Source organism: Pteronotus mesoamericanus, unplaced genomic scaffold (genome assembly GCF_021234165.1).
Source record: "Pteronotus mesoamericanus isolate MK-2021 breed Mesoamerican mustached bat unplaced genomic scaffold, CSHL_Meso_final contig_78, whole genome shotgun sequence".
Classification (NCBI taxonomy): domain Eukaryota; kingdom Metazoa; phylum Chordata; class Mammalia; order Chiroptera; family Mormoopidae; genus Pteronotus; species Pteronotus mesoamericanus.
In genome coordinates this window covers 18,582,422-18,596,254 of record NW_026555258.1, presented here as the reverse complement: position 1 = coordinate 18,596,254, position 13,833 = coordinate 18,582,422, and the positions used below count along the sequence as shown (strand labels likewise).

At 33.7% G+C, this 13,833-nt stretch overlaps 1 protein-coding gene across 1 annotated transcript in view; it reads right to left on the bottom strand.

Annotated features, from left to right (window-relative positions):
* The window catches only part of SHOC1 (shortage in chiasmata 1), a 64,024-nt gene that overhangs the window by 17,095 nt on the left and 33,096 nt on the right, over nt 1-13,833 (bottom strand). Inside the window, exons 14-19 of the mRNA XM_054584739.1 lie at nt 12,848-13,261; nt 11,465-11,584; nt 9,490-9,666; nt 3,955-4,059; nt 1,914-2,092; nt 808-880 (exon numbers count right to left, since the gene is read on the bottom strand). Of these exons, the coding sequence (XP_054440714.1) occupies nt 808-880; nt 1,914-2,092; nt 3,955-4,059; nt 9,490-9,666; nt 11,465-11,584; nt 12,848-13,261 (1,068 nt within the window). The remainder of the gene's footprint in view (nt 1-807; nt 881-1,913; nt 2,093-3,954; nt 4,060-9,489; nt 9,667-11,464; nt 11,585-12,847; nt 13,262-13,833) is intronic.

Genomic DNA, 13,833 nt, shown 5'->3' with positions numbered 1-13,833 from the left:
CAAAGTAATATTTAATAATTTCATGTTTACTTGAATTAATACAATAGTTTTGGTAGCAATAAGAAGGGGGAGAGGATGATTTCTCTTTTATAATTTATAAGGTTATATTATTTAAAAGCTAACCTTTTAAATAATAATGATTAGTATTAGCTATGATTCGAAAGCAGATTATTTGCTGTGTGCATTACTAGCACTTGCAAGCACATAAAATGGTGGAACTAGCTTCTATATGAGAAGAATATAGGGGAAGCATTATATTCTGGGGAAAATTGGGTTTCACTTAAGACAAGGAAGTGAAGAAGAGTTTACATATAAGCAATGGGTTCCACAGCACAAGGTGGAAAGGGTTGGCAAGAGGGGGCAAAAGGGGGTAGAAGTATGAAATGAAGGATGACAATGGAACAAGAGAGACCTGGGTTCATCAAATTCCAATCCCCTCGTTTAGTACCTGTGAGATTCGGCATGCTATGTCACTTTATGAACTTTAGTTTCTTTGTAAAATTTAGTTAATAAGACCTACTAATAGAGCTGTTGTAAGTAGCATTATTTAGCAACTAGTAGATATTCAATAAAAACATCAGTTGATGAAAATAATAATATACATATAAGCATATTACAGTATATTTATATTGCAGATGTATAGTCCAGATTGATTTAAAAACTGGTTAGATATCACTGAGTTATTGACTTTTAAAGGATAAATTTTATGGTATGTTAATCATATTTTAATTTTAAAACTTGGCTTGACCAATACATTTTTATGTTCAAGTATATGTTATCAATGATGCATAATTAAAAACTGCCTACCTTCCATTTTGTTAAGGATTTCAATGAGTAAATGTTTTTCACCATCTGAGTCCATTCGTATTATAATCAGCACCTGACCAAAAATAAGAATTTCTCATATATGTATATTTGAATAGTTATTCTTTTTCATAGTTTTGCTACAGTGACAAAATAAACTTAATTGGTTATATGAAACTAATGGCAATAAGATTACAAAGCAAATATTTGTGTTATAAAAGATGTCATGCTTAAATACAAAGGAATAAATTCTGGTAAGATCAAATATTAATGAAGAAAAAGCTTTGCAGTAGGACATACTTAGCCTTCTTCAAGTATTCCCATACAGGTGATTCTATCTAGAACTAAGTTGTCTTTGCCTGTATTTGTTGGAGAAAACCAGCGATTTGCTGCTATACTTTCCTACTTACCATTACGTTCTTTTGGGGGGAGGAATGGAGTGGGGACAACAAATCAATGTCAAATTTAAATTTCTTACTGATTGTTTTAATTTATTTTAATGACTTAAGCAAGTTACCAAGTAACCATAAAATTGGAAATAAAAATATTGGAGGGCCAGAGAGAAAAAGAAGGCCAAATTTGTAACAAGATTTTATGTAAAACATCTGAAATGCTTTTGTGCTTGAAAAGATTTTTAAAAGCATTTTCTCTTAAATATTTATTAATGCAACCTTCATATACTTGAGGTGGGATGGGCAAAAATTTCCAATATAATCCAAAGCATAAAATAAGTGCTTTTTTCTTTTTGGAGAATCACATTAAGATGAGATTTTGGCTCAATATCAAAATATAAATTATTGTAGTTCTGTTGCTGGGTATATGTTCATGAACTTACAAGTACCAGAGAAAATTTTTGAGATTTTGAGAAGTAATCCATAGAAAACTGTGTATAATGAAAATTATTTTTAAATTCAAGACATATCAATAACGATGCAAATCATCCTTTATCTGGGCCTGATTTTGTTCTGTTAATTTAATTAAGAAGAATACTGTCAAGGGACCAAATAGTATAGACTATGTTATAATTTCAAAACTAAGTGCAAATATTTATCTTGTATTCAATTCTTATTTAAGCTAATTACCATTATCTACTTTATTCCAGTACTTGCCTTAATTTGCTGTTCACTTTGCATCCAATTTAGTATCTGACATTGCAATTCTTGTATTTTGTAGTTGGTTTCAGGCTTTTCCCTCCTAATAAACTGTACAATTTCTAGCTGTCTCCAAATGTCATCCAAATAGGAACCTAAAATGCTTTTGTACTCATCTTTTGCATTTGACAAATATCCTGTTAAAAACAAAAGTGGGGAGAGGGGAAGCATGACTTTTCACTCTTGAAGAAACTCCATGATAAAAATCTGAAAGGAAATAAGAGTTCTAACACCAACAAAAAAAATTAAAATTTCCTTTAATCCTTTTCTGATTTTGAAACACTCTATCTTTAGCCTTGGATCTTCCAGTTTGCTAGCTTGGGAGAAGTAGCAAACAAAGCTGGGAGAAGATACAGAATTCTGGAAGGGAACAGGGCAGGCAGCTAGAGCCCTACAGACCTTTCTTCTGCCACTGGAGAGAGGGAAGGAAAGGGAGATAACCTAAATTGCTCTTTGCTTTGGAAAGGTTTAGAGGAGTAAAAAAAGCCTTTCACTAAAAAATGTCTAGGGCAGTCATGGCTTGGTACCTAGGGCTTAAGAAGTTAGCTTTCCAACAAGGACTTTACTTTTATAATATTCTTCAAAGCAGCCACATAGTAGTGCCAAAGTTTAACTTAGTAAATGCATTTCTTTGAGGAGCAAAAACAATGCAAGTATACAGCTCTCCATCATCTCAGTTAATCCTAGGGTAAATTGCATAGTAATTAAAGATGAATATGTTTCAAGCAATCCTTTTATTAATTCTCTAATTCAAGGTTTTGGTAAGTATATGAGTAACAGCTATAGTCTCTCTACAGCACAGGGAGCTCAAATATGCTAGAATCTGATATTCTGCCTCACTATTATATTTTAACATCAGCCTAGCTGTTGGCAAGACTGACAATCTTTTATGGAAGCCAGAAAGTCTAATGAAGACAGGTGACTAAAATATAGGCAGGCATGTGACACTATACCCTTATACTAAGTCCAGGTACTGTAAATTGAGGCCATAGCTCCCAATCCTTACTTGTCTGAGATGGAGATAAAGACAGCCTAATCCAGCATCAACACCCAAGCGGTTTAATTGGAAAAGAAAGGAAAAGCACCATGCTGGGCCTTCTAAGAGTGGCTGTAAGTTAGTTATACTACTTGGCCAGAGAATAAAATAGTTAGCCAAGTATTATAACTCCCCAGTGTTGCAGAGGGAGTAAAGTTGTAACTCACTGTTGCTCAATACTTATCTTTAAAACCTTGGATTAGAGAAATAATATTCGTCTGGGTTACAGATAAGAAGAAACATCTGGGTCAGACAGAGATCAGGGAAAAAATTATTTTCACTTTATATTTGAAATAGGTCCTAAAAATTCTAAATTATAAAATATAATCCTATAAGCACACCACTACTAAACAAATCTCAGTAATTCTGTAATAAGGAGCCTAAAGCAGTAATGTAGTAAGACAGATATTTTAATGATTCTGATAGTTTAGAGATTTCCAGAATCATAAAATTGCCAATACATTCAAATTAGTTTTATTTTTACCACTCAAGTAGTTTATATCTTCATTTACACACACAACTAAAAATGTACAAGATCTTACTACTAATAATTTAGTCATATTTCATCCAGCAAAGAATGAAAGCTATAGACATTCAATAAGGCCCTAAAATGTATATGGCAAAATGTTATCTTACACTAAAAATTAATGCATGATAATGATTATATAGTCAAATCTGCTTAAAGCTATCAGGACTCTGTAATTCAGGCCTAGATGAGGGAATCCTAAACCTATATTTTAGGTGATGATAGTTGTTACAGTTAATTCCTTTTAATGAATATAAGCAGAGTAAAATATATATTTTATTATAATTATGTTAAAATGTATATATAATGTTTAACACAGAAGTAAAAGAAACTACATAGTTTCTTATAAGTTGCCTCTTTTTCAGAAAATTAAAATTTATTTTGGATAAAATATTTCAATAGGAAGAAAAGAAAAATTAAAAATTTTCCCCACTGACCCAATGCTGTGTCCAAGCTACATGTTAAAAGGATATCGCGAATTGTGACCAGAAGGTGTAAGAGGCCTGCAAGCTTGAATGCCATTTCTCTTTCATCATCTGTACCTAAGTAATCAAAAACATATTTAAAAACATAGTATATATATTAGAATTTTAGAATATGTATCAGAATGTTTAACAATAATAGCTAATATTTATTTTTTATTTTTATTTTTTAAATTTAATTTAAATTTATTTTTTCAACTACATTTGTCTCTGCCTACCCCCCACCACTTATTATTGAGTGTTTATTATGTGCCAGGCTGCGTATGAGGTGGTTATTTCATTAAATCTATAACATAAGGCAATCAGGCAAATTTATTATCATCCTTATTTTATGGAGGAATAGTATAAATGAGGTTAAGTAATTGTCTAACATCAATTTGTGAATAAATGGTGGGGTTGTCATTCAAACCCAGACAACTAAACTTAGAGCTCACACTCTTTTTGCTTCCAAAGAATATTTAATTATTTCTATTCTTGGTGGGGAAAAAGGGTCAATGACTTCCACTTATGAAACAAGCAGGAAATTAAACTCACAACCTGCCAATTAGTCAAACTAAAGGTAGAGGATCATAACATAAAGCAATACCTTTAGAACCCGCCCCCAGGAGGGACTCCCCTGTGCCCTGAGCTGTCTAAGGTGCCCTGCTGAGTGCAGAGTGCCTAGATTAACAGCTGAAGGAGACAGCCACTAACAGTAGATTCCTGGAAGTCTTGAACAGACTGCCTAAGGTCAGACAGGGACGACATCTGACATCATTAGAGGCAGATCCAGAATGTAAAAACAGCAGTCTCCTACCATAGAAGTTCACACCGCAAAGTCAGGAAATCAAGACAGATCAAATTAAGAATCAGAAGCAAAAGAGAAGAGTCTCACAAATAATGGGAAGACAAAGAAATACCCCCTACTCGAAGGGAAACGAGGAAATCCCATAAAGAGAACTAAATGAAATAGAGGCAAGTAAACTATCAGATACGGAGTTCAAAACAATGGTTCTAAGGAAGCTCAGTGAGCTCAGTGAGCTCAGAGAGAATTACAAAAAACTACAGGGAAACTACGAGGAATTTACTGTAAGCTATGTCAGCATGAAAAAGGACATAGAAACTATCAACAAGAGGCAAGAGGAAATGAAGAATACAGTTTCTGAATTGAAGAGCACAGTAGAAGGAATCAAAAGCAGGCTAGATGAAGCTGAGAATCAAATCAGCAAGCTGGAGGACAAGGTAGGAAAAAGCTCCCAGAAAGAGCAAGAAAATGAAAAAAGACTCAAAAAGAATGAAGAGGCATTTAAGGAAATGCAGCACAACCTGAAACATAATAATATCCGTATAATAGGGATACCAGAAGGAGAAGAGGAGGACGAAGGGATAGAGAACCTGTTTGAAAAAGTAATGATGGAAAACTTCCCTGATTGGAGAAGAGCAAAAGTCACACAAGTCCAGGAAGCACAGAGGGTCTCATTCAAGAGGAACCCAATGAGGCCCACTCCAAGACACATCATCATTAAAATGGCAAATATCAAAGACAAACAGAGAATCCTCAAGCAAGCAAGGGAGAAAGAGGTAGTAACATAAAAGGGAGCCCCAGTATGGGTAGCAGCTGGCTTCTCAACAGAAACACTGCAAGAAAGAAGGGAATAGCAAGAAATATTCCAAGGAATGAAAAGCAATGGCCTGCAACCAAGGCTGCTCTACCCAGCAAGGCTCTTAATTAAAATGGAAGGCAAAATAAGGAGTTTCCCAGACAAAAGAAGGCTGAAAGAATACAGCTCCACTAAACCAGCACTGCAAAATATGCTAAAAGGACTGCTTTAAGATGAAGAAAAAGTTTATATGAATACCCAGTTCCTTTTAGAGTTGTCAATACTTGCTATTACCAATATTTTTAATACTCATTAATCTGTGACAATGATGTTATTTTAATTGTTCCTTTACTATTTGTTGAAACTAAACCTGTGTTAGTATATTTCTTGCCTATTTCTATTATTTTTTTAAAAAAGCTTTAAATGACTTTTTGGTATTCTTTATCTATTTATTGATTAAAGGTTTGTAGAACATTTTTCCCTAAAAAAAACAAACAAAAAACCCCTATGAGCCTTGTTTTAGATGTGTTGCAAATACTTTCCTATTCTATTCCTTGTCCTTTAACTTTTTAATATGTATATTACTATATAGTTAAATGTTTAATATAGTCATATTGTCAATATTTACTTTATAGTCTGGGTTTGAATATTTTACTTCAGGTCATGAAAAATATTATTTCTATTTTCTTTTAAAATTCCTTAGATTCTACATATTGATTTTTAACTCACCTGAATATTTCTTGTATAATGTGTGAAAAAGGGTTCTATATTTGATTTATTTCAAGTAATAGTGGTCCATGCACCTTATTTGCTGAATAAGCCTTATTTTACCCATTGATTTGAAATATCAACTTAATCATATATTATATTGTTAGACAGATATATACATTTGTCTCTAGAATGCTCATTATATTTCATTGATCTACTTGATTATTTCTGTGCTGGTGTCGTGTTGGTTTAATTGCTGAGACTTTATAATGGTTTTAAATTATTTTAATATTTTATATTTAACTTTGACATTTAAAAAAATAAATAAAATCCATCTGCATTTAAGAAAGAAAGAAAGAGAGAGAGAGAGAGAGAGAGAGATGGAACTCCTACCTTTTGCGACAACATGGATGTAACTGGAGAATATTAAGCTAAGTGAAATAAGCCAGCTGATGAAAGACAAATACCATATGATCTCACCTATAAGTGGACTCTATTCAACAAAATAAACTAACGAACAAAATAAACCACAAGCATGGAAACATGGAGCAGACTGAAAGTGACCAGAGGGGATGGGAAAAGAAGGGGAAGGGACTAGACAAAGAACATGTATGAATGACCCATGGACATGAACAGAGTAGGAATTGACTGGGGGAACAGGGGGTGGGGGTGGGATGGGTGGAGGAGGGTAAAGGGGTAAATATCGAGACAACTGTAATAGAATAAACATAATTTACAAATTAAAAAATATTTTTTAAAAAGAAAGCAATACCTTCAAATGGAGGTGGAGCCCTGAGAATATTTGTCTAAAGATATGACTTAAATAAGAGATGTATGCACAGGGACAGGCCAATTGTCTAATTAATGTGTCCATGTAGCTCCAGAGCCTTTTGATGATAATAGCAAGAAGACAGGATTCTAGACCCACTGCCCCAATTTAACCAGAGAAACTCTACTTTTCTCTGTTTTATATAGTGGGATCCAATGAAATATTTATTTGAGCATAGTCCTGCTAAAACATTTGAAAATTACTGATCTAATCAATAAAGACAAGGCAAATATGTAGTAGTTAACTACTGGTAATCAAAAGGCAACAGAAGAACTGATTGTGGGTAGTATATCCAGCCCTGGGAAGGACTTGTGAAAACAAGTCCATCATCACATGGATGGGATGAGAACAGAACAGAAAAACCAGATTTGATATTTTTCTTCTAACCTTAGGAGAATATTTCTTACAGTGTAAGTCTGCATCTGACAAATTCTTTCAGCTTTTGTATGTCTGAAAACATCTTTCTTTCACCTTTGTTTTTGTAATGTATTTTTGCCTAGTACAGAAAATTGCTCGATAGTCTTTTTCTTCTTATTTTAAAGATGTTACTCCACTGTCTTTTCACTTGCATTATTTCTGATAAGAAATCTGATGTCATCTCTTATTTAACATGTCTTTTTTTTCCTCTGGCTGCTCTTACAATTTTATATTTATTACTAGTTTTGACCAATTTGATTATGATATACCTTGCTGTGGCTTTATTATGCTTCTTGTGCTTAGGGCTCATTGAGTTTCTTGGATCTGAGGGTTTGTAGTGAAATTTGGAAAGCTTTTAGTCATTATTTCTTCAAGTATTTTTCTTCTGTTTACTCCCATTTTGCCTCTTATTTGAGAACTGTAATTGATAGTATGTTCGGCTATTTGAAACTGTTTTGCAGTCCACTGACACTCTTTTGTTTTTTTCTTCTTTGAAATTGTTTTATCTGCCTGTGTTTTATTTGGGTTTCTCTATTGCTATACCTTCAAGTGAACTAATATTTCCTTCTGCAATATTTAATCTGCCATTAGCTCCATCCAGGGCATTTTTCATCTTATACACTGTACTGTATAAGTCTCTAGAAGTTTGATATGGGATATAGTTATGATAAATTTCAGTGTCTTACTCTGGTGATGTTAACATTTTTTTTGTCAGTTCTGAGTTTGTTTTGATTGATTAATCTCATTATGAGCTGTGTTTTCCTGTCTCTTACTATGCTTGATTATCTTTGATTGAATGTCAGACACTGTGAATTTTACCTTTTTGAGTGCTACATATTTTGGTATTTATATAAATCCTCTTCATCTTTCTGAGATGCAGTTAAGCTCCTTGGAAATAGTTTGATCCCTTGGGTCTTGCTTTTATAATTTGTTAGGTAGATCCAGAGCAATGCCAACCCTAGAGATAATTATTCCCCACTACTGAGGTAAAACTTTCCTAAATACTGTACTTAATACCCCACAACATATGAGTTTTTCTAGACTAGCTGGTGGTATATTCTTTGCCCTGTGTGAATGCAGAGTACAATTCCATCAATCTTTTCAGATGGCTTTGTTTTTGCAATGTCAGGGAGTTCCCCAGCGTTGCAGATACTCTGTGATACATATTCTGCTGAATACTACAGGGATACAGGAGACTCTCTGTAGATCTCCAGGACTCTCTGTGTGAAGCTCTCTGCTCTAATATTCTATCCTTTTAACTCTACCTGCCTTGGTCTACCTGACTTTCCCATACTGTTTCCTTAACTCAGATTGTCCAGTGGGCTCTGCTCAGGTATCTGTGTCATGGCCTGGCAACTCTTCCAAGGCAGTTTGCTAGAGCAATGGTAGGATTCACCTCACTTGTTTTCAGGAATCCTTGTTCTTCATTGCTTGATGTCTAGGCCCTTACATGTCTAGTGTCATGTATATTGTCTTTGTCATTATATATTTTTGCCAAAAAAAAAATATATATATTTTTTACGTGCCTCCTTTCTTTAAAAGGAAACTAGGTGGTTCAGATGTTACCATTAATAGGGTTAATTGGGTTTCTGAAATATAAATCTGTCAGGTAATACAGTGTAGTGCAAAAGCAGGTTTATAATTCTGAGTACATGAAACACAGAGTTTATTTTTGTATTAATAGTTATTAATTATTATATTATTTTCCATACAAACAACTGTGAACCTACTTTTGCCCCACCCTGTACATGTCAATGGAGCTTCACTAAAAAGCAACACCGGATGACATTTCTTACCCTTTACTCCCTACTTAGCTGATTCTCCAGTTTTGGTGTATGGGTGCCATATGCTTCCTTCATCCATGACTAATTTCTGCATATTCTATATTTTTACTAATTTGATACATAATCCATAAATGTATATTCTTTTCAATAATGTAAATTTATTTGCACTCACCTTGATGAGTAGCATCACTTACTAATTTTTCTTGTTCCTTTAAGAGGAATCTTGTTTGGTCAAAAATAACAGTGGCAAATTTCCAATTAGCAACAGGGAGAGGACAGAGGCATCCAAGTTTTTTTAAGATAGGAGTAGCTGCTGCTTCTAGGAGACAGTATGCTTGGCACTGGCTCTCTGAAAAAAATAAAAGCATTAAAGGCAGTGTTTTTATAAAGATTGTGTGCTCTTTTTGGCAAACCAATTTAACATGTCACTTCATGGAAACCTGAATTCTATCTAAATTCTTTACTGAGTTAAAAATCATGATATTATACATAAGATTGTATAGAAGGTATTTTAAGATATTTATGCTGAATAAACTAATAAAAACAAAACGCTTTCCCTGTAGAATTAGTATAATTGTATGGCAATCTTACTTATTAGAAAGCATTTATTCAGTAACTAACAACATGACAACTATGAAGAGCCATACAAAGAGAACTGTACTATTTTTTCTTTCCTCTCAACTATTAGCTTACAACCATAAATCAAACAAATTTATAACAACAAACTGTTTCTGATTTTCACCAGAATATCAATTTTTAAAGACTTGCATAATCACCTGAAGGCCATAAGTAAAACTGAACCAAAGGAATGAAAAAATATTCAAGAACTAGTATCATATTTTCTTACTGACTTTAATAATCAGCATGATGTTCTTTGGCAGGCTGTTCTTTAGGAGTCAAAAAAACTCTTCTTTACAACCGAAAAAAAAGTTTAATCAGCAGAGGAATCAATAATAGCTTATTTACAACACCCTGATAGGGGGTGAGGGAATAAAAAAAGCAACCATTAGCAGATCACTTTCTAGACTGGGCACAAGAGCTTGAGTTGTTTGCTGTTCTCTGTTTTAATGTAGGGAAGCAGCAGTTTAAAAGAAGAAATAACACTTAGTAGACTGGAGTAGAGCAAAGGCGAAGGCAGAGGCAGTGAATAGGGCGTTCCGGGTTTGGAAATAATTTGAAAGTAGAAGTGGAATAAAGAAATATCTGAAACAAGTAAAGAAAGTTACATGGAAAATGAGGTATAGTATAGATACCCAGGGAAGAGCTTTCAAATTTTCCTAATTTGAGTGTATCATAAGAGCATATAATGTCACAACTTAAGTCTTTTATCCATTTTGAGTTTATTCTGGTGTATGGTATAAGTTGGTGGTCTAGTTCCTCACTCCCTCCCTTCTTTCTCTCTCTCTCTTTCTTCCTCCCAGTCCCTCCCTCCCTCCCTCCCTTCCTTCCCTTCCTTCCTTCTCTCTCTTTCTTTCTTCTTCCCTCCCTCCCTCCCTCCCTTCCTTCCTTTCACACATACTACTCCAGTTCTCCCAACACTATTTATTGAACAGGCTATCTTTACTCCATTGTATGCTTATGATCCCTTGTCAAATATTAATTGACCATAGAGACTTGGGTTTATTTCTGGGTTCTCTATTCTGTTCCACTTATCTATATATAGCCAAGTGTTGGAAACAACCTAAGTGCCCATCAGTAAATGAGTAGATAAAAAAACAGTGGTACATTTATACAATGAAATACTATGAAGCAGAAAGAAAGAACTCCTACCCTTCAAGACAGCATGGATAGAACTGGAGACTATTATACTAAGTGAAATAAGCCAGGTGGTGAGACCATATGATCTCACCTATGAGAGGAATCAAAATAAACTAACAACAACAACAAAAAAAATAGAACCACAGGCATGGAAACATGGAACAAACTGAAAGGGACCAGAGGGGAGGAAGGAGGAGGATAATGGTGAGAAGAAGGGGAAGGGACTAGACAAAGAATACATACAAATGATGCACAGACATGGACAACAGTGTGGGAATTGACTGTGGGAGCAAGGGGTGGGATGGACGGAGGAGGACAAAGCAAGGAAAATTGGGACACCTGTAATAAAATAACAATAAAAAAGTGATTTAAAAAAGCATGTAGCATACCTGATGCTTGAACCTCAATGACATTATCTGTTCCTCTTGCCTGATTTATTTTCTCTAGAGTTTTATTAGTACAAACAATAGGACTTTCTTCTTGAAGAGTCAAAGAATCTTCTTCTTTATCTTGAAATTCTAATAGAAATATTAACTTGCATTGTTCAGAAGAAACTTAATGTTGCTCTACTTAAATGCTTTTTTCTACTGTGATCAACATTGTTAAAGTTCTTTGAAACACATCAGTATTAAACTGAACTTTTTGGGTCAATGGACCTAACACTGAGCTGGGTAGAAAGCTGAATGGTAATAATGGAAAGAACTTTGACATCACACCAGTGTTTCAATCTCAGTCTGATACCAGCTTCAGTTTCCTCATATGTAAAATATGGGTGAATATACCTACTTTGAATACTGTTGTAAGCATTAAACACTAAGTACAGTTCTCAACACCTAAAATAATATGTACTGTTCTACTTCACTTCATTGCTCTGTGACTTTCCACATATCTTCATCTCTCTCTGTCATGAATCTTTCCCAAGCAGTCCCTCCACCCCCCTGCCCCCCCGCATGAAGAATCCTGTCCCAGTCCAACAGAGTTTGGGACTGGGTAGGTAAACCTGCCCAATTCTGGTGTTTAGTTAGCAAGCCATTTGACTCTCAAACTAAGTTCCTTTTTCTGCCTGTGCCTTCATTAGTAATAGAGGTGATATTTTGGTATATATTTTACTTCTTGTCTTATTTTATAATCAACGAAGGGACAAGATTTTGTGTACATTAATAGTATATAGAACAGTAAGACTTAAATATGCTCTCTTACACATATTTTTATAGTTATTTCCTCTGGGTATATCATTCTAGAATACCAATTTTTAAACAGAAGTAAAATGATATGGCATTACACTACCTTTGATATGGTTATAAGCAGAATGTAAAACCGTTATAACTCAAACAGAAAGTCTTTGGTAAAGTTAAAAAAATGCTACTAAGCAATCATTTGGGCAACATATACTTAAGTATACATTAAAATATAAGTTAAAATACTGAGATAGAACTGTCAGCTAAAAGAGAAAAAAATGGCAGAATAATAAAAAAAGTTTGAAATATTATGAATCTGTATGGCCAAGTTGTAGAAAGTGAGTTTTACAATTGGGGACTTTTCTTACAAGTTCAAATGCAATTTGAAAAATTTTTTTTAAGTGTATATCTACATCTATTCTATGTCCATATCTTTCTCTATGCATAATAAATATCATGAATCAATGACATTTTCTTTGACTTTGAAATATATTCTATCTGGAAGAACTTTATTTCTTTTATCATCTATAATAAATTATACATTTAGTCCTCAAAGCTATCATATCTATGCCAAAATATTATTAAATTACCCACCATCTTTTTCATCACTATCTGTGTCTTCAGTGTTTGAGATGCAAGTTTTATGTTTATTTCGCATCATAATAAAGTCGTTCAAAAGGTCCAAGTCATTTTCCCGTTTTTTACCACGTTTAAAAGAAGCTTTTACAATTTTTGAAGAAGGTGATCCAATGGATAGTATTGTGCAATCAGGTTCCAAGCAACCTTTATTTTCTTTATTTTGGATTATTCTATAAACTAGTTCTTGATCATCCTTTGGTTTTTCTTCTTTTGTTGGACTTTTAGCAGAGATATATTCATCAGAAAAACATAGGTCTGGTACTTCTTTTGCCAGAGATGGACTTTTCTGTAGCAATGCTAAATTATTACTTGTAGAATCCTCATCAATAAATGCATTAGATGAGGAACAACTTTCATGATCTAGCCATGCTGAAAACAGAAAATAAAAATATCTAAATGACTTCCATGCCTAAATGAGTATTCTACTAAGGTATTAGGATAACAAATTATTAACATAATTTGATCCTTAGGAGTACTTTGTTTACTGCTTTGCAAATTAGATTTTGGTCTGAATAAAAAAAGTTTTTTAAAGGATAAAAATCCAGCATATATCTCTCTCTGCTACTACTACTACTACTACTACTACTACTACTACTGAAGCTAGGTTACTAAGCAACAAAGAATTCAGAAAAGCCCTATTGCTAGAAGACTTATAATAAGTTACAGCCTTGGATGTAGGTAGCAGTTACTCTAAGAGTCAAAAACTTACATAACAAGTAAGCCATAGGCCAAAAGAAAATACTTGCAATACATACACTTGAAAAGGACTGTGTCTAAAATATATGAAGAACTCTTATAACTTAACTTCAAAATAAAACCATTAACAATGTGACAAAATATTTGAACAATACTTGATATAAGATATGCACATGCTGCAACATGGATGAATCCTGAAAACATGCTAAATGAAAGAAGCCAGTCACAAAAGATCACATATTATG